Source organism: Panulirus ornatus, chromosome 14 (genome assembly GCF_036320965.1).
Source record: "Panulirus ornatus isolate Po-2019 chromosome 14, ASM3632096v1, whole genome shotgun sequence".
Classification (NCBI taxonomy): Eukaryota; Metazoa; Arthropoda; class Malacostraca; order Decapoda; family Palinuridae; genus Panulirus; species Panulirus ornatus.
The window spans coordinates 51,033,653-51,055,413 of NC_092237.1; the positions used below are offsets into that span (position 1 = coordinate 51,033,653).

The 21,761-nt window shown below is 37.6% G+C and overlaps 2 protein-coding genes across 3 annotated transcripts in view; one reads left to right on the forward strand and one right to left on the reverse strand.

Moving 5' to 3' along the window:
- The window catches only part of LOC139753404 (uncharacterized), an 83,343-nt gene extending 81,306 nt beyond the window's left edge, over positions 1-2,037 (forward strand). Inside the window, exon 9 of the mRNA XM_071669866.1 lies at positions 1,039-2,037. Coding sequence (XP_071525967.1) covers positions 1,039-1,781 — 743 coding nt within the window. The 3' untranslated portion in view covers positions 1,782-2,037. The remainder of the gene's footprint in view (positions 1-1,038) is intronic.
- A 2,989-nt stretch (positions 2,038-5,026) lies between these two features.
- The window catches only part of LOC139753406 (dual specificity protein phosphatase 3), a 92,806-nt gene continuing 76,071 nt past the window's right edge, over positions 5,027-21,761 (reverse strand). For both annotated transcript variants that reach the window (XM_071669870.1, XM_071669869.1), the window contains 4 exons: positions 19,329-19,443; positions 17,641-17,752; positions 12,551-12,667; positions 5,027-10,862 (listed from right to left, as the gene is read on the reverse strand). In XM_071669870.1, coding sequence (XP_071525971.1) covers positions 10,669-10,862; positions 12,551-12,667; positions 17,641-17,752; positions 19,329-19,443 — 538 coding nt within the window. In that variant the 3' untranslated portion in view covers positions 5,027-10,668. The remainder of the gene's footprint in view (positions 10,863-12,550; positions 12,668-17,640; positions 17,753-19,328; positions 19,444-21,761) is intronic.

Genomic DNA, 21,761 nt, shown 5'->3' on the forward strand with positions numbered 1-21,761 from the left:
CTCCAGTGTCCCTTTCTTTTGCCGTCTCGATGACCTTATTTCCCTCTTCCTGGTTCCTCTCGTGACCTATATCTTATAGGCTCAACTATTTTTTTTCATGATCTGTATGCTTGTTTATCTTCGCAGGTCTTACATTAACTCACATCTTTGACTTTATGTATTATACTTTCCTCCTTTCGGACAACTAGATCCAGACAGTCAAACTGAAACATTACATCATCACTTCTGACTGATGTGGTGTCTCTTATGCTTCATATGTCCATGATATTGTGTAAATAAGGTGTAGTGCTAATGGTTTGTATCAGCTCCCATGATTTTAGCGTGCTCAGTGTCATGATGAAACAAAATTTTCCTGTTTGCTCTTCAAAAACTTATGTATCCATGAAAAACCAAATTTCCCCAAGTTTATTTCTTTAAAATTGAAATCCTCAGTCAAAAGTATGTCACTGTCTCTGATAAATGAATTTTACCGGTTCATGTACCACCCTGAACATTTTTTCATTTTTTTTTTCTTCATTTATATATGTGTGTGTGTGTGTGTGTTTGTGATTCCTGTGTGCTGCGAGGAGTGAGTTTTATAACTCGTGTTGCCCCCATCTCTTAACCTTGTATACATGTAACATGTCTTTACTTCTTTATGTGTATATACCTCCTCAAGTCTGTCTGCCTAATCCAAGACCCACTTATTGACCAGCCCCAAAGGGAGGATGAACAGCAAGGATTGGCTGTGGGCCGACTTCCATGCTCATTCTAAATCAATGTGGGCTTGACTGTACGAAGGCCTGTAATAAACCACGTTCAGTATCATTAACATTATGGAGGCCTGTTTGTGCGTGTGTGTGTGTGTTTGTAATTACCTATTTGTACTGTATTGGAGGGTAGTATTACACTTGTGGGATCCCTTCATTAGAACATTTTCTACTCATACAACTTCATAGATTTATGTGGGTATGTGTGCATCTACAGGACAGTACTTTACAAAGTCTAAGACACAATAAAAGCGATTAGTGCATTAACAATGTTCTCATCCCTTCCAAGATCTGGTGTATCCAGGAGCTGATAATGAGCTGACCCTAACAAGAGACTACATTGCCAGCTTCACCTGCCCATTCGACTTCAGTGCTTATCCTTTTGATATACATGTCTGTAATCTCAACCTTTGTCTGCCATCTATTTATGAAGACTTCGTCCAGTTTGATGTAGACAGGAAGGAGGTGGCATTTACTGGGCCCCAAGAGTTAGCTCTCTTTTCAGTGATGAATGTGAAATATGCAACAGACTCAGGAGAACATCACCTGAGTGTTGAATATGAACTACATAGTCATGGGAGTGGCATGGTATTGTCCATGTTCATTCCTTCCTTGTTCCTGCTTGGAGTGAGTTGGGCTACATTGTTTGTCAAGTGGGAGGCCTTTGTTGCGCGTGAAGTCATGTCACTGGTCACACTGCTGGTGCTGTACATGCTACGCTTCTGTTTGATGAGTTCCATACCATTCACTCTGGACATCAAGCTTATAGATATCTGGTTCTTCTTCGTTACCTCTATCCTCTTCATCAATATTCTTGTACATATCTTCATTGAGGAGGAGCCACCTCCTGACTTCACAACTAGGAATAAGCCCTTGTTGGTAAGGCCAGCTGGTGGGGCAGTTATTATCACCCCTGAGACCACTCAATCATCACACCCAAAGTTCATTACTTTATATAGATATATAATTCTACCAGGTATAATAATCATATTCAATATTGTGTTCTGGATAACTCTTTTCTTGGTTCGATAAATCAGGTGGTCACAAGAGTGGATCTCCATGATTCTCTTGAGTATTGAACCTGTTTTTCCATGTGTGAAAACACATCACCTCATTTTGGTTTGATCCGCTCGCTATCATTCTAGATCCATAAGGTGAATTCATGGCCTCATAATTATTTCCTTTCACAAGCAAAGCTACTGAAACTTACAAATTGTAATATTTCAATCCACTGATTCTGATGATAAAGTTGTTCTGATATTAATAGATATATTATCATATATATATTCTTATTGTTTTTCATTCATCCTAGATTCTCTACATGATACTCTAAGTGTATATTTATGACTTACCTTACCTTCCTGCTGTTATGAAGTCGGCCATGTCCACCAGGCAGTATCACAGGTGACATGTATTTGTCTCTGTGAGGTTAAGAGTAATTAATTAGTAAGAGTTCTGTCTCTTCACGGTAGAAGATGCATCTTGGGCATGATGGGTCTTGTGATGTAATGAAACAGTCTTTTTACTATTGGAGGGATGGGTGGTGTACAGAATGCAGATGAGAGTACAACTCCTATGTGTCCTGGGAAGCTTAGTTTCAGATGGGTGTATGTCTGGTGAGGTGGTGTTTCAGATTATGTTGGGAAGGCAGCTGTTTAATACGTTCTGGATCATTTTAATGTACATATGTTTTGTCATAGCTGTATTTACCTTGGGGAAAAGGGACAGGTTAGTATAAGTTAATGAAAAGTAAAGGAGGGGTCAGCTTATATTCATACTTGGGGGATGCTTGATACTTGTGAAGTGGTTTGGATGCAAAGAAGCTAGTGCTAAAGTTGCAAACAGCTGAATGCCAAGTGCATTGAGGTGGGATTGTATTGGAGGGATTTTTGTCTCATACAACTGTTGAATGTTTGTGATTGTTCTGGGTGCTATTTCATGTGGTTTGCAGCTTTATCATACCTGCTTTTGACAGCAGATGACAATGCCATGAAGCATTGTTTAGGCTGAGCAGATGAACTGATCATAGAGCAGACTAAGGGATTCTTTTTCAATTCAAAATTTAGTAACAGGAAGAGTTCTAAGGCTATTTAGTTTGTTTATGGCTTTTGAGATGATGTTTGTAGACTGGGGCATGAATGTCATGTGATGTACAGAGTGAGAGTGGTTGACTAATCAATACACACAAGATTGCCTACATGAGGTTACACTGCGAATGAAAAGTTCCCTTTAGCAAGGCTGTAAGTAAAGTCTCATCACAGAATTTTTCACTTCAAAGGAGTCCATCATTTCCCTGCTACTGATAGCACATCCTTGGAGCTGGAAAGCAGCCCTAATGTAAAGGTTCTAGGAACAATGAAGAATGTGTGGAAGGAGAGAACGTTATCTCAGAGAACAAAACTGGGTATGTTTGAAGGTTTTTCACATGACATGGTTCTGTCCATTGACAGCACATTGATCCTGGTATACCACATCATTCCAATTCACTCTATTCCTTGCACACCTCTCACCCTCCTGTATGCTCAGGCCCTGATTACTCAAAATCTTTTTCACTCCATCCTTCCACCTCCAATTTGGTCTCCCGCTTCTTGTTCCCTCCACCTCTGATACATATATCCTCTTTGTCAATCTTTCCTCACTCATTCTCTCCATATTTCCAAACCATTTCAACACCCCCTCTTCTGCTCTCTCAACCATACTCTTTATTTCCACACATCTCTCTTACCCTTTCATTACTTAATCAAACCACCTAACACTGCATACTGTCCTCAAACATTTCATATCCAACACATCCACCCTGTTCCATACAATCCTATCTATAGCCCATGCCTCGCAACCATATAACTTTGTTGGAACTACTATTTCTTCAAACGAGAACAGAGGAATGAGCCTTAGAAGAAAAATCCTCACTTGGCCCCCTTCTCTGTTCCTTCTTTTGGAAAAGTAAAAACTGGAGGGGAGGATTTCCAGCCCCCACCCCCACTCCTTTAGTCACCTGTGACACACAGGGAATACGTGGAAGTATTCTTTCTCCCTTGGTTTGGTGTTTCCCTGCAACAGCAAGGCATTGTCAAGAATAGTCAAAGAATGGCCTCTTTTACACCCATGCACCCTCTAGCTCTCATGTATAATGCAAAAATCTAGAACCCCTTATCCATAACCAGGCCCTACAATTTTTTCAGCTATGTTGGGGTGCTTAAATAGAAAACCAGCTGCTCTCTCTTCTTTAGTTACTCATATCAACCAGTTATGAGCCTTCTTCCCTCAGGGTCCTAGCATCTCTGAACTAGTAGGAATGAAGCGGTATTGTGGATCCAGGCCACTTTTTTATTGTTCTCTTATGCTGTTCCATGAAGTCTGATTTACTAAGGTTCTCTCCAGATTGACGTCTGCCAGAGTAGAGGAATAGGTTTGTTCCATAATAGCAGCCTATATCTTTTCCAAGCAAATGATTTTATGCCATCTGGCCACTTGCTGTTTCCACTGGGACTGAAGAGTTGGTGTTCTCTCTCTGCAGGGTAGTTGGACATGGTAAGACTTCTAAAGATGATGCTCTTAATATCACTGTGCCTGGTGTGCTGCCAAACAAAACTCTTGCAACTTATTTCATGTTGACCAAACTAGACAGCCACTTCTCTCCCACAGACAGACTGATATTCAGAGTAAACAGGGGTATCAAGGCAAAGGGCTGTACCAATACACAGAGCATTTGGGTTGAGACAGGTACCATGGGAAGAGATTAGGACATTGACTTTTTCAACCCGATAGACATGAATCCAACTCACACCTCTAGTCTCCTTGAATGGAGAATCAGTCCTGCTGAACAAAACATCAACCATTTTAGGCATTACATACAATACACATGAACTTTCATTCCCCACACCAAAAACACTTACGCAAAAGCAACACACAAAGTAAATACCATATAAACACTAATTGGCACAAGATTTGGTCAGAAAAATAATCCCTTAGCAACCCAACAAAAAATTCATCTGTTTCACCATAAACTATGCCTCAGCAAAATATATTCATATGATGGTCTGGTATTGTAATAAAAAAGACACTCCCTATGAACAAATGTTCCATAATCAACATTGGATATGCTACACACTATTTACATTGACAAGGCCATATTACACTAGACAGACTACAAATATTCATCACATTCTGCTTGAATAAACCACACAGAGTGCACATCCCTTGGCTAAGTAATCTCCCAGCTGTTTATGGATGTAGCATGAATTTCTTTATCAAAATGGATTCACTCAAACAACCCAGTAAATCAAAATTTATTGGATAAGTACAAAACTATCTGCACAGCAGACAAATACATCTAGTCACATCAAGGTGGTTCCGTGTTTCAAACCACTTCTTTTTTTTTATACTTGTTCATCATTTCCAGCATAGCCAGATAGCATCAGGAACACACAAAGAACAGCATCTTTGCTCACATCCTTTTAATTCATCAAATATAAACTGCACCTAATATATTCTTACACAGCCTTTACATGAAATGTCCTGATGTATTATAGAGCAAACCAATACTCAACAGTATGGTATCTAATTATCATATCTTACAACTATGAATGGGGACACCCATAACAAAGTGCAAAGCAAGTTCTACCGAGTTCTACATAACACATAAAATCAGTCTTACTATATCCACTCACTTAAGGGGCAGTTTACAATAAAGTATACTAAAATAAACAAGTAGAAAACTAATGCAGGTAACTGCATACTTTCCTTGTCCCACCTTATTGATCAATTAAGTGACAACATGTGGAGGAAAAGATGTTGCAATCATCAACATTCTAACAAATAGCAATCCTGATGTGTGAAAATATGTTTAATAGGTCGTTAAATTTCATGAATTTTCGAGTAATGAAACAGGATTTTCAATGATTGTAACTATTCTTCTTTCATTTGGTAGATATATTTGAAGAAAAAGGGGTTTGGGGGTTGGGTGAGAGAAAAAAGGTGGCTTAAAACAGTCAAACAAACTAGCCAGCCTAAGCCTGAGCCAGGGGATCTATCCCCTAACTCTAGGTTACTTCAACATAAACCAGAGATGGCTGATAATTTGAAAATACTGATCATGCAGTCTGGACACTGGAGACCCATCTTTATACAAATTATTCAAATTCCTTAAAGTTTGTAAGCATCACTTACAATTTTAATCTTTACAAAATTAGGTATACTTTCTAATATCATCCAAACTCATAAAATGATAATCATAAATCTCATACCTTATCAACAAAAGGAAACACTAACAAGGAATTTCAAAAAAGAAAATTGACTCATCACCCCAAAACATTACTGAATGTAAACATGCTATCGTGTAAGAGCTCTCCCCAATGATTCAGCTGGATTCAGTTAAATTCTCAAGTATATCTTCAGATACCTCTTTTGCACACCAGCACAGATATTTGAAGAATTCTCAATAATTGCAACAACTTACCTTTTATAAGAAGAGTTGATATATCAAGTAATTCAGAGGTGCAGAGAAAGTAAACAATTACCTTAATGCAACTAGAAATAGTATCAACCAAAATTCTACATATGGGTGTTCTGATGCATATTTATCCTTCTAGAAAACAAAAGTGAGAAAAAAGGACAGTAATAGTAATTACTATGAATAAAGATCCCTCATAAAACAGAGTGGAACATAACAGTGATGAAATAGAGATACGGCTAATTAAAGTGGCAGTGATTCCTCTGAGAGCTAATCCATGATGCATTATACATAAAAATGAAATACAAGTCTTGTAGGATGATAAAATCCATCTGAAACCCTTGATGACATGGTTTTACCAAATGCACAATCAAGTTTATTTACCTATCATTTTTCTTTTGTAGCACTCCTGATACATTCATTTACCTATCACTGTTTTCAACTCATGATGTTATGTTCCTCATCAATCACACCTAATTAATTCACTGTGACAATTATCATAACTGCAAGTGAATTAATCATGATATAATTTTTAGAAGATACGTCTGTATGCAAAGGGAGTAAAAGCATGATGGTTGAAGCACTGCACAACAGATCTGACTGTTGGCTCTAACATAACTAAACCTGACCTAATGTGATAAAACAATAAAAGTGAAAAAGAAAAAACTGGAAAGAAGAGAGATAGAGATAAAACGGTGAGCCATCAGATTTGAATGAAGAGATGACGAAATGCAACAGCTTTGCTTTAACCACAGAGGTGATATACTATGCTGACATTTTTGTTTTTCTTGCCTGACAGCAATATTTTGTATATGATCATGAAATCAATGGGATAATTACATTATTTGGGTGGCTCTTCCATGCATAAACATTTATCCTTTTTATTAAAAATCAACTTTTGCTTTTTGCTTCATCTGACTCTCAGCATACATTAAAAAGAGATAGAACACTAATGATATATCAAAAAGAAAAACTATAGGAAAAATTTTTTACTTATATACAGCCTGAAAACTTTATATCAACTTTTGCTTTTTGCTTCATCTGACTCTTAGCATACATTAAAAAGAGATAGAACACTAATGATATATCAAAAAGAAAAAACTAATAGGGAAAATTTTTTACTTATATACAGCCTGAAAACTCTATTACCAAAACTACTCACCAAGCTGCTCTACATCAACTTTGAATTCATGTCTTAAATCTTAAATCTCCTCTAAGTCATGATCTATATCTCCAAACGCAAGATGCATTTATGAAATACATCAGAAGTAACTTAGCTTACTAACTTTGCTCATACTTATCTATTATCATGAAGTTATACATTACAAAATGAGTTAAAATGATGTAAATTTTTTTGAGTATTTTGGTATCCATGACTATGCCAATTCTAACAATAATCACGATATCATTATGATATCACTTGCCTCTGCAGCAACCCTTGTGGTGTGATTTTCTGAGAACTAATTAGGCACTATATCCAATCCAAAGGTCCCTTTTGCAGGCTGATTCTACATATGTTAAGTCTGGTCAGTTTTCTCCTTTTCCCCATTTGCATCAATTCAACAGGTATTGTAAACTATTCTGGTCTTGTTGCAGGATGCTGCATTCTCAACAGTTTTCTTCCTCTCATACCTAAACATGCAATCAGGTATGATTCAGTTCCTCCTTGCAGGTCATTTATGTACATCAGAAATAACTGTGGTCCTAATCCTAAGTCTTGTAGGACTTGATATCTTACTTTTTTCCAATATAAATAAATAATATTGACTTTTGTTCTCTGCTTTCTCCCAATTACATAAATTTCGAAACATGAAGAAGTGCATCCTTTATGTGTTAGACAATATGACAGAGCAGACGAAGGATTCTGACAAATACTCTACAGTTTTGCCTCACATTGGTAGCCCTGCTTTCCTCATATATATATATATATATATATATATATATATATATATATATAGGGGATCGGGGAGAAAGAATACTTCCCACGTATTCCCTGCGTGTCGCAGAAGGCGACTAAAAGGGGAGGGAGCGGGTGGCTGGAAATCCTCCCCTCTCGTTTTTTTTCAATTTTCCAAAAGAAGGAACAGAGAAGGGGGGCAAGGTGAGGATATTCCCTCAAAGGCCCAGTCCTCTGTTATTAACGCTACCTCGCTAATGCGGGAAATGGCAAATAGTATGAAAGAAAAAGATATATATAGTCAGTTGTAGTTCGCTGATGATACAGCGCTGGTGGCTGATTCATGTGAGAAACTGCAGAAGCTGGTGACTGAGTTTGGTAAAGTGTGTGAAAGAAGAAAGTTAAGAGTAAATGTGAATAAGAGCAAGGTAATTAGGTACAGTAGGGTTGAGGGTCAAGTCAACTGGGAGGTAAGTTTGAATGGAGAAAAACTGGAGGAAGTAAAGTGTTTTAGATATCTGGGAGTGGATCTGGCAGCGGATGGAACCATGGAAGCGGAAGTGGATCATAGGGTGGGGGAGGGGGCAAAAATCCTGGGAGCCTTGAAGAATGTGTGGAAGTTGAGAACATTATCTCGGAAAGCAAAAATGGGTATGTTTGAAGGAATAGTGGTTCCAACAATGTTGTATGATTGCGAGGCGTGGGCTATGGATAGAGTTGTGCGCAGGAGGATGGATGTGCTGGAAATGAGATGTTTGAGGACAATGTGTGGTGTGAGGTGGTTTGATCGAGTGAGTAACGTAAGGGTAAGAGAGATGTGTGGAAATAAAAAGAGCGTGGTTGAGAGAGCAGAAGAGGGTGTTTTGAAATGGTTTGGGCACATGGAGAGAATGAGTGAGGAAAGATTGACCAAGAGGATATATGTGTCGGAGGTGGAGGGAACGAGGAGAAGAGGGAGACCAAATTGGAGGTGGAAAGATGGAGTGAAAAAGATTTTGTGTGATCGGGGCCTGAACATGCAGGAGGGTGAAAGGAGGGCAAGGAATAGAGTGAATTGGAGCGATGCGGTATACCGGGGTTGACGTGCTGTCAGTGGATTGAATTACGGCATGTGAAGCGTCTGGGGTAAACCATGGAAAGCTGTGTAGGTATGTATATTTGCGTGTGTGGACGTATGTATATACATGTGTATGGGGGTGGGTTGGGCCATTTCTTTCGTCTGTTTCCTTGCGCTACCTCGCAAACGTGGGAGACAGCGACAAAGCAAAAAAAAAAAAAAAAAAATATATATATATATATATATATATATATATATATATATATATATATATATATATATATATATATATATATATATATATCAATGTGTGAAAAAGAAAGTATACAATGTAGAGTATTCTGTTTCTGTTATAATGCATCTTACTTTTTAATTTGAGAGTAATTACTATAAAAGCAGCAACCATAATCATTAAGATATGGGTCTCGCATTTAGGCTTACATCATACTGAGAAAACAAGAAGTAGTGTCCATTTTGAAATCCATCCGACCCATCAACAAAAATTATCTATTTGTTGAGTGTGCATGTTAACTCGTTTTAATTTCCTCGTGTGTACACGTTAACCAGCTTTAAAGTCCTTATGGGAAAAACTTATTTAGTTCTGTCACAAATTGAAACTGAACACAAATTTCTGTCACAAAAGAGACATGTGGAAACATAAGTAAATTAAATGTGGACAGTAGTGGAAAATTTAAAAGCATGTAAGACTAAAGTGCAAAGTGAAAGGTAGAGCCCTTTAAGTGTAAACTCCTTCTCTACATGTACAGTTAAGCAGTCATATACAGAAACTGGATCTACTCACTCAGGAGTAAAGAAGATCAAGGGAGAGGTGCACATCATTTTCAGATTTCAAGATGGCTCTGACAATCTAAACTGCTAAACGAATCATGAAATGATTAGGCTTTAAGGAGCCAAGAGTCCACAAGAAACAAAAAAGGACAGGTATGATGGATGGAATATATTCCTATAACAGAATAATTAAGATATGAAACATACTAATTGCTGTTGAAGCAATTCCAACAATATTGCATGAAAGATGAATTTGATGATCTGAAAAACATAAATCCTGAAACGATTAAGCTTCATGCAATTAGGGGTCACAAGGCATAAAACTGCGGGTGAGGTAATTCCAACAAGCATCAGAAATTTGAGAAACTATCCGGCAAATACTGGTATGATGTTTAAACCAGCAGCACCAGAAATATTAATTTTTTTTCCCAAAGACAAAAGTAGGTTATCAAGAACAGGTAATCAAACAACATACAGGAACAGGCACATTTCCAGGCCTCTTCTCCCAGAAAAAGCTATGTAAATTTAACATCCTCTTGTGTTGTCTCCCTATTTCTCAGTGTCAATCCTCAGTAAAATGGGTTAGCTTACTTCAGGACCTTAGCAAGTCCACATCTTTATATCACATTGCTGTACAGTTCTTTCTAACACCTCTATAATTTTTCATAGCCATTGATAATTTCATTGCAGCCTCTTCTTTCCACATGGCTTGATTATTGTTCCATTAATTCCTTGTGTCAGTCAGTTCTTCACTTTCATCCTCAGAATCACTCTCTGATGAATCACTCTGGGTATCCTCATCTGATTCAGATTCTGATGATGACTCATTTCTTAGTTTTTCTAGTCTTATTCTAAAGAGGTTTAAGTCTAAATCGGCCAGCTGCTGAAGAAATCCATTGTTTGGTCGAATTTCTCGGCCTTGAATAGAAAAGGATGTTTAAGCACACAAAAGTCATTGGCAACTGGAAAGAGGTAAAGAAATCATATGATTAATAGGTATATGTGACCAAAAAAAAAAGATAAGCGCTACTTTTGTCTGATAGCCCAATGAGCAAGCTTAATTCTGAGACAAATTTAAATTTCCCAAGAGATGATGTGAATCTCTTACTATACCAATGATAACGATCAAAGAATGTGCCTTTATGAGTATCCTAATCATGGCTGGTTGCAATTTACAATTATCATCCTGCTTTGCTGGCCAAAAGAAACTGTCATGGATCTCATCTTTAATACTTATAAACAACTACCAAGAGGTGTAATAGCCTATACAAAAAGGGGATGATTTGTATTTCTATATTACATCTAGGACATAGTATGTCAGACACAGATAAAACATCTAATATATACTAATTCCTAATACTGGTATTTTAGTTCTTTACAGTTTTCCTCAACCATGGGAAGAGCCTGTGGTAGAAACACCACCAATGATTGGCATCTATCATCTTATAAACACCCCATGACCCATTTCTCTGAAGGTGATCCTGCATCTTCAAGTCTGTGCTAGTGATGGACTCCCTTTGTAGTGAGAAGTTTTTCAATGAGACTGTTCTCCCTTTTGTCAACAGACACTGATATTATCTTGCTCACAGTGACTTTTCATCTAAAGAACCATTTCACAGCTCCAAGGCTACACTACAAACAGCAACAGGGAAATGATGGACTCCTCATCTGACAAGACAGTATTCATGCCAAGTTACAATGCTATATCCTCACCGAAGATGACTCTTCAATTACAATATGACCTTATGCAAGTGGAAGGAAAAAGGTAGGCATCTATATGTATGAAAGGAACTTGTGGCTTGACACAATATCCAACTTGTTGCCAGAACGTTACATCTGGAGAACTGTCAAGAATGCAGACTCCCTAATACTTTGATCATCTTGCCCAAAAATCAAGATCTAATAGAGGGCAACACAGATGGTAACAGAAATAAGAGAATGAAATTAAGATGTATGGAGAGGTAAAAGGCCATAATGCAGTCCACTATTGGAACGGAATGAATAAAAGGGAGCCTTGATCCCAATGTTCATGTTTCTACATCAATATAGCAGTCATCAATGAACAGCTTATCAAGATACCAAGATAAAGCAGCAAGAGATTATAGAAAGAAATTAAGCAAAAAAATGTTAGAAAAAATAGACATTTTTTTTGTATTATCAGTTGTAAATGAATGGAATAAATTATGTTATGAAAATATGAAAGCAGATAGTGTAGAGAAGCCTAAAATCTTCCATGATAAAAAAGGAAATATAAAAAATGGGGCACTATGAGTGCAAAACTCTTTCCTTATACTGTATAAATAGGTACAGTAGTTACAGAAGTTAATCATGTAAGGTGGATACCTTTCATACATCTGATGCTCAGCTAACTAAGTTGAGAACAGTCAAAATAGTATTAGAATGTGCATCTATTGAACATATACAGAATGACATGGCTAATAATGGGGTGAATGAAAATAATGCAAGAAATTAAAGACCATTGGAAAAGATGATTAGGTAACACAATGTAAAAGAAATATTCTTCTTTTTAACATCTCACTGCAGTTAGTATCTATGAGATATCTATCTAACCTGAGGAAGAGAAAGTCAAATAAAATGAAACTTACTTTCTCTGAGCAGTGTAAGTGCAGTAGCTGCTGTCATATTTCGATGCATCATCAAGTATGCTGCAACAATTGTTGCTGACCGTGACCGTCCCTGCCTGCAGTGAACCAAAACCTTATCTGAAAAACAAGAAAATATAGCACGCTTATCCAATGCATGTAATAATTTTTAAAATAAAGACAAAGAATTACTAACATGAATGATTCTACACTACATACATTACTTTGCTTTTAAATAATTTTGCTAAACCTCTTAAGAGTGATTACTTGAAGGCCAGCATATCAGCCAAACATCACTATGTAAAAACTTCTTTTCCTGATATTGGCTCTCTTCTTAAAAAAACAAGAACACATATTAAATGCTTGAAAATATTCTTCAATGAGCTAAACTTAAAAAAGAAGAAAAACATGCATGAAAGCTGGCAGAGGAATGAGTGAAACGTTCACAGCCGAAGCTACAGGGAACAGTGAAATGTGCTATATCATTGTTGATGTTATACCTTTAATGAATGGAGTTATAAAGATGGTCACAGAATGGATTATAAGTGCTGCAGTATAATGAGAAAAAGCAGAAAACAGTACTTTTGCTGACTGCAAATGGTACATTGAGAAAGGTTAAAGTTGTGGAAGACCATGGGATAATTCCAAAGAGTATATAAAAGGTGAAAGCTAAAAGTTAAATCTATTACAAGCAAAATCATTATTTTTGTGAGACATGAACTGAGTTGAGATATGAATAAAAAGTGAGAGGCTGGAAAGAGTAAGGGATTTCAGATCTAAGATAAATTCTGAGAAGACTGGGTTGTTTAATTTGAAAATAAGAAATGATTGCAAATGAAGTAGCAGGAGCTTTGAGGAAACCATGAGAGGTAACATTTTGAGTTTTGAGATAAAAGAACCTAATAAATGGAATAGTTCAACTTACTCTAATTCATGTACATGAAATGATGGTGTGTAAGAACAGTATAACAAGATGAATGGGAGGTGCAAAGATAGATTTATTCAAGGCTTAAATGTTAAGGGCTATGAATGGACAGAGTAAGAACTGAGAATGAAAGATAATGATATGAAATGCAAAACAAAATGACTGACAAAAATGAATCCGAGGTTAATCTACAATCACATAACTCAAACATTCTTAAAAATACTAAAATGACCAAAAAAATACCTTAGAATTATTTCATATTATTTTCTATTGTGAAATATGAAAATTCATACTTTTCTTCTTTCTTTCATACTATTCGCCATTTCCCGCATTAGCGAGGTAGCATTGAGAACAGAGGACTGGGCCCTTGAGGGAATATCCTCACCTGGGCCCCTTCTCTGTTCCCTCTTTTGGAAAATTAAAAAAAAAAGTGAGAGGGGAGGATTTCCAGCCCCCCGCTCCCTCCCCTTTTAGTCGCCTTCTACGACACGCAGGGAATACGTGGGAAGTATTCTTTCTCCCCTATCCCCAGGGATATGAATATGAATTCTTACTGCAAACATGTCAATACAATGTAGTGAGCCATCTCCAGAAGTAAATGCTAGCCAACTTAAATATGCTGTGTTCTAGGCAATTCGGTCAACTGGATGAGAAGGGTTATGGGTATGCTAAAGATGAGTTATTAGGTATGATGGAGGCTGAATTCATCACAAAAGAAGTCTGGCCTTAGTATACAAGCAACTAAATCATACCATCCAAGATTACAGCATCTCTTGCAACAACAGATAGGTACACATCAATGTCCATATCCTACAGTAATAAACTTATCATACACAAAAAATCTAACTCCATGCACAGGCGTCTGAAACAGCTTTCATTTTCTCACTCTACAGCAGATAACTGCTACAGTGACACAGGGATAACCACAATATTTCAAAGCATTATAATTCTAAAACATCTTTAACCTAAAATATCACAAAGAGGAGCCATCAGTGTTCCAAATAAAAGAAGTGAAGTGCAAACTACTTCAGGAACAACTATCTATCTAACCTAAACTAATCTAACTCAAGGTACATATGTGAGTAAATTGTTTTTTGTTTTCTGAAAAACTGATGCTTCAGATCTACGGTGTTTTGGAGGTGAGTGGTGACCCACACACAGGATGTAAATTTCAAAGGTGGTTACAGATTGTGACACATTTGTCCATCAAATATATTCATTATATTTGACCGTCGTTTCCTGCATCAGCAAGGTAGACAAAGAACGACCCATCCACACACACACACACACACACACACACACACATATATATATATCAGATTGGGGAAGAGCAGTGTGGTTTCAGAAGTGGTAGAGGATGTGTGGATCAGGTGTTTGCTTTGAAGAATGTATGTGAGAAATACTTAGAAAAGCAAATGGATTTGTATGTGGCACTTATGGATCTGGAGAAGGCATATGATAGAGTTGGTAGAGATACTCTGTGGAAGGTATTAAGAATATATGGTGTGGGTGGCAAGTTGTTAAAAGCAGTGAAAAGTTTTTATCGAGGATGTAAGGCATGTGTACGTGTAGGAAGAGAGGAAAGTGATTGGTTCTCAGTGAATGTAGGTTTGTGGCAGGGGTGTGTGATGTCTCAATGGTTGATAATTTGTTTATGGATGGGGTTGTTAGGGAGGTGAATGCAAGAGTTTTGGAAAGAGGGGCAAGAATGAAGTCTGTTGTGGATGAGAGAGCTTGGGAAGTGAGTCAGTTGTTGTTCGCTGATGATACAGCGCTGGTGGCTGATTCATGTGAGAAACTGAAGAAGCTGGTGACTGAGTTTGGTAAAGTGTGTGAAGGAAGAAAGTTAAGAGTAAATGTGAATAAGAGCATGGTTATTAGGTACAGTAGGGTTGAGGGTCAAGTCAGTTGGAAGGTAATTTTGAATGGAGAAAAACTGGAGGAAGTAAAGTGTTTTAGATATCTGGGAGTGGATCTGGCAGCGGATGGAACCATGGAAGCGGAAGTGAATCATAGGGTGGGGGAGGGGGCGAAAATCCTGGGAGCCTTGAAGAATAAGTGGAAGTCGAGAACATTATCTCAGAAAGCAAACATGGCTTTGTTTGAAGGAATAGTGGTTCCAACAATGTTGTATGGTTGCGAGGCGTGGGCTATGGATAGAGTTGTGCGCAGGAGGATGGATGTGCTGGAAATGAGATGTTTGAGGATAATGTGTGGTGTGAGGTGGTTTGATCGAGTGAGTAACGTAAGGGTAAGAGAGATGTGTGGAAATAAAAAGAGTGTGGTTGAGAAAGCAGAAGAGGGTGTTTTGAAATGGTTTGGGCACATGGAGAGAATGAGTGAGGAAAGATTGACCAAGAGGATATATGTGTCGGAGGTGGAGGGAACGAGGAGAAGTGGGAGACCAAATTGGAGGTGGAAAGATGGAGTGAAAAAGATTTTGTGTGATCGGGGCCTGAACATGCAGGAGGGTGAAAGGAGGGCAAGGAATAGAGTGAATTGGATCGATGTGGTATACCGGGGTTGACGTGCTGTCAGTGGATTGAATCAGGGCATGTGAAGCGTCTGGGGTAAACCATGGAAAGCTGTGTAGGTATGTATATTTGCGTGTGTGGACGTATGTATATACATGTGTATGGGGGTGGGTTGGGCCATTTCTTTCGTCTGTTTCCTTGCGCTACCTCGCAAACGCGGGAGACAGCGGCAAAAAAAATATATATATTAACCCAGGGGATAGGGGATTAAGAATACTTCCCACGTATTCCCTGCGTGTCGTAGAAGGTGACTAAAAGGGGAGGGTGCGGGGGGCTGGAAATCCTCCCCTCTCGTTTTTTTTTTTAATTTTCCAAAAGAAGGAACAGAGGGGGCCAGGTGAGGATATTCCAAAAAAGGCCCAGTCCTCTGTTCTTAACGCTACCTTGCTAACGCAGGAAATGGCAAATAGTTTAAAAGAAAAAAGAAAATATATATATATATATATATATATATATATATATATATATATATATATTTTTTTTTTTTTCATATTATTCGCCATTTCCCGCGTTAGCGAGGTAGCGTTAAGAACAGAGGACTGGGCCTTTGAGGGAATATCCTCACCTGGCCCCCCTTCTCTGTTCCTTCTTTTGGAAAATTGAAAAAAAAACGAGAGGGGGGGGATTTCCAGCCACCCGCTCCCTCCCCTTTCAGTCGCCTTCTACGACATGCAGGGAATACGTGGGAAGTATTCTTTCTCCCCTATCCCTAGGGATATATATATATATCTTTTTTTTTTTTTTTTTTGCTTTGTCGCTGTCTCCCACGTTTGCGAGGTAGCAAAATGCACATACATGTACTAATACATGTCAACATAAACACATATACATACAGAAACACATACATATATAAACATGTACATATTTATACTTGCTTGCCTCCATCTACTTCCAGTGCCACCCTGCCCCACAGGAAACAGCATTGCCACTCATATCTTAAGCTGTTATGCCACAAAATATTTATGAATTTCTTTAGGGAAACAATTATGCTGACTAAGGGTAGCTGATAATTCCTCAGCCACTGAGCTAGAACACAATGGCTGCTGCTATGCCAACTGATAAGGTCTGACAAAAGGGCTACAGGCAAAAAATGTGAATATTATTCTTGATACGTCTCTGATACTGATACTGATACTGCTAAATAAATTTCTCCTCTTTAGAGACTCTGAATAAACAAAGTGAGATTCATAATTCTTTTAATGGAATGTACACAGCCATACAAAATGTTTGTGAATCTTCCACTGTCATAACAGCTCTGTACATCTGCAATATTGTTAGACCATATCTTGACTGTTACAAGCAGTTGTGACACATGTTCAAGATTTCTTGTCGCTTGCAAATAATCAGGCTGTAGGCTCTGTCCCTGATAGAGTGAAGGGATGATAATATGATGACTTTCACTTGCTTTCAAAGGTTGTGTTTGGCTAGCCCATTAAAGCAATATCTGGCTAACTGTAGATATCTAATTATAGGAGTAAAATTTTCGATGTAAGCGTCTAATTGTCTTGACTGTAGAAGACTCTTCAGAATGCATCCATCAGGTTCTAGTGAATTTAGAACAAAAAATTATAAAGGTCCCTTCATTATTCAAACATAATGAGAATAAGAAAAAACAAAAGGGTCTTAATACTCACCTCCAGAACTCAGGGCTTCATTGATAAACTTTGAAGCCCTCTCGAAATGTGTGGAAATGTTGATAAATGGAAGGTCAATCAGGTCAAGCCCTAAATATCTGACTGAGGGATCCTAAAAAAAAAATGCAAAACAGTTCACTGTTAGTCACATTTCTTTAATATAAGTTTTGATTTTTCAAAGCTATTTCTTTCCCAAAGATAGAAATAGGAATAAAAGACAAATGAAATTCAGATAATACAGATGGATGATGTCCCTTTTCCCTTCCTCTCTTATTTATTTCCAACACAAAGATCCTCATCCTCTTAGTTTTTAGGTGCTCATCATTTCCATGTCTCAACCACTTTAGTGCTACCAGGTCTGCTTTCTCAATCATACTGTACTTAATGCCATACCTCTCTCTTACCTCCAATTCCTTAAACAATCAACTCCATTTCATATCACATATTGCACTTACACATACCATTTCTAACAGATCCATCTTCTTCAGTTCTTCAAGGACCAAGACCCAAATCTATAAACATTCTCAGGGCTACTATACTATCATCAAAGATAATCATCTTTACCCTAACAGACACTAACCTCTCCTTCCACTCAATCTCCCTCACTGTGATTTATTTTTGCTTCAATAGTTCAATCTACTGCCATGTCTACTCCAAGGTACATAATGCACTGCAGTTTCTCAAGATTATCCCACACAAACTTACAATAAAAAACTTCAGTCTTACTTTGTTGCTACACCTCATTATCTTACTTTTGTCTACCTTTACTCTTAACCTCCTTTCACACACTACCCCAAACTGTCACAAGGTTCTGGAGTTTCTCTTTTAGGTCTGCCAACAGAGCCAACCCTTGTTATCTGCTAACATCATACTGTAGACCTGCCCCTCACTCTAAGACCCTTGCATTCATCTCCCTCATCACACCAGCCACAAATGGATAAATGACCAGGGTGATATCACACATCCTTGATATAGACCCACCTTCACCAGGAACTACTCACCCTCCTCCTTTCCTACTTGTCTTACTTCTTGGAAAGAACTCCTCTCTGCATTAATAACTTTCCATTTACCCTATATATCTGAAGGTTTCTCTACAAGGCCTCTCTGCCAACCTTATCATTTGCTTTCTTCAGAAGCATAATTGCAACATACAATTCAGTGATCATTACAAAAACATACCACTAAATGTTCATGGATAAAAACCAACATATCAAGCATTTACACTAGATTTATCATAGAAAGAAGCCAGCTTAGTCTTACAAAAATTAGCTTATTAGTTCTTATTATTGTACATACTCATATGTCTAAAGAAGCATAAATCAACAAGTCACATTCAATCCTAAGGAGCTGACCAACTTATCAATCAAAAAAATTATCAGTAACTATGTGTAAGTGTAATACAGTATTATTCTAAAGTTTTCATAATGGCCACTAGACACTTTATGGTTACTTTTTTCACTTGCATTAACTGTGACTGTAGCATTATTGGTCAATTCACCTGAGGTAACTCAGTAAATTGTAGGGTAATCCATGGTGAAGGGAAATGAAGGAATTTGCTAAAAAACTACACCATCTTTATGTCTTGAATGCCTTTCCAACAAACAACGGTCAAATATGAAAAAAAATACTGATGCCAGAACGGGTTACGTAATATTTACTACTTAATCGACAGTTTATTACGTGCTTGCCTTGTAAAAGTTTGGGCCAGTCTTCACAGGGGCAGGTCCACATGAATTGTCTGCAGCATTTACGATGTGTGTGATGCCATGGCGGAGAAGGTACTGCTCATTCATAGCTGCATCACTATGAACGTAATTACAACACAGTGTATTAAATTAAAGGCTTTAAAAAGTATCACCGCAAACCAGGAATGAAAGCATTTCAGGTTCAAGAAGTTACTCAGGGAAACATTTCTTAATAACATGTACAGGATAAGAATTTCTTTTCATGCACTAAGGTTAATGTAATACATATAGTAACTTCCTGAAACACTTTGGTCTTTGACCCTGTTCACATGCATTCATGATGACATGTGGTTTGGAGTCACCTAGCCAGGAGGTACTTAGGAAGGCAAAGTAACGTAAAAATGAGGTGTATTTCTTTTGTGTTTTCATCGAATGTGATAAACCAAGGAAGGAAAAGGGAGAAAAGCAAAGAATACAGAAGAATACAGTCAGAAACCAAATGAGGCAAGAGGATGGAACATCTCTGCTAACATCTTAAACAGATCATAATAATTAAGTGAAGGAAATGTCAGAATGAAAGTAATGTATACAAACTCTGATGGATTAGTAATAAAAGGTGATATACATGGATAAGTAAAAATGGAAGAGAAGAGCAAATGGCTTTGACTGACTATGTAGCAGTGGATGAAAGATTGAGAAGGGCTGTGCTGGATGCTACAGTCATGATAGGATTCTTTAGAGACTTTCACCATTTCATGGTTCTTGTGGGGATAAGGATCAGGGAGAAGTGGAGGTATAGTGTAAGGAAGAATGGAGAGGTAAAAGTGTAGGCAAGCAAGAAGATGAACCAGGAAAAATACAAGGAGGAGTATGAAAGGAAGGTAACTGAAAGCTTAGATGGAAGTGCAGTGAATGTAGGAATGTAGTCATGTGTGAATGAGGTGTTTAAAATGTTTAGAGAAATACTAGTAAAGGTTGTAGTGAGATACAAAAATAACACAGGCAATGCATGGTGGACAGATGAGATCAGAAATGCTTTGGAAGAGGAGATAAGGTATACGGCATATTAGTCAATAGGAATATACCAGTGGAAGTTTAGCACAGGAGGGAAGAATACAAAGTATGTAAGCAGAATATTAACAAGCTGATAGAGGAAAGCAAAGAAAGAGAAGATGAAGATTTTTGAAGACAGTTAAGAGAAAAGTTTCAGGATAATAAGAAACTACGCTGGAAGGAGGTGAAAAAGGAAAGAGGTGGATGTAAGAGTGGAAATGATGATGTGAGAAGTAAGGAAGGGGATTAGCTGAATCAAAAGTAGGAAGCGAAAGGAAGATGGAAAGAGTAGTTTGAAGAATTGGTGAATGTGGGAGAAGGGGAGGCAGCAGTTGTTATAATAGTGGGTATGGAGAAGGGAAAGAGGATACAAGTGCTGGGGCCAATAACAAAAAGGGAGATAAGGGCAATAATGAGGCTGGAGGTAGAAAAGGCACCTGGAATGGATGGGATTATGGCTGAAATACTAAAGTATGGAGGAGAAAGTGTGATAGGTGGATGCATCTAACATGTAATTTAGCATGGAAACAGGTTATGCCCGAGGATTGGATGACAGCTATTATTGTTCCTTTAATCAAAGGAAAAAATGCTAAGGATATATGTAGCAATTATAGGTGATCAAGCATGTTAAGTATACCAGGAACAATGTATGCAAGAATATTAATTGACAGAGCGATGGAAGTGACTGAATGTAGAATAAGTGAAGAGCAAGGGGGTTTTAGGAAAAGTAGGGGATGTGTGGGTCAGATTTTTGTGATAAAGATGACTGTGGAAAAGTATTTAGTGAAAGGTTGTATGCAGCCTTTATGGATCTGGAGAAAGTGTATGACAGAGTCGAGTAGAATGCCTTGTGGGATGTGTTGAGGAGATATATATATATATATATATATATATATATATATATATATATATATATATATATATATATATATATATATATATATATATATATGGTATAATGGGAAAAACTGATGGATGGTGTGAAAGCCTTCTATTGAGGAGCAAATGCATGTGTAAGAGAGGATGGGGAGCTGAGCGAAAGTTTTGGGATACATGTAGGTATAAGGCAGGGCTGTAATGTCACTGTGGGTTCTTAATACATATATGAATGGAGTGATAAAAGAGATGAAAGCAAAACTAAGGAAAAGGAGTGCAGAGATGGAGTGTGGCAGTGAGATATGGTGGCTAGTGGCAAGCCCATTTGCAGAAAGATGTGTGTTTTATGATGTGTGTAAGCATAGGGGATTGAACATAAAAGCAAGTAAAAGTATAGTAATGGTGTTTGAAAGGAAATAGAGGGAAATCATAAATTTTGTAAAACCATACAGAGTGAAAGAAGAAAGTGTACTAAATTGCACTGTGGACATGGGAAAACAAAGGCTG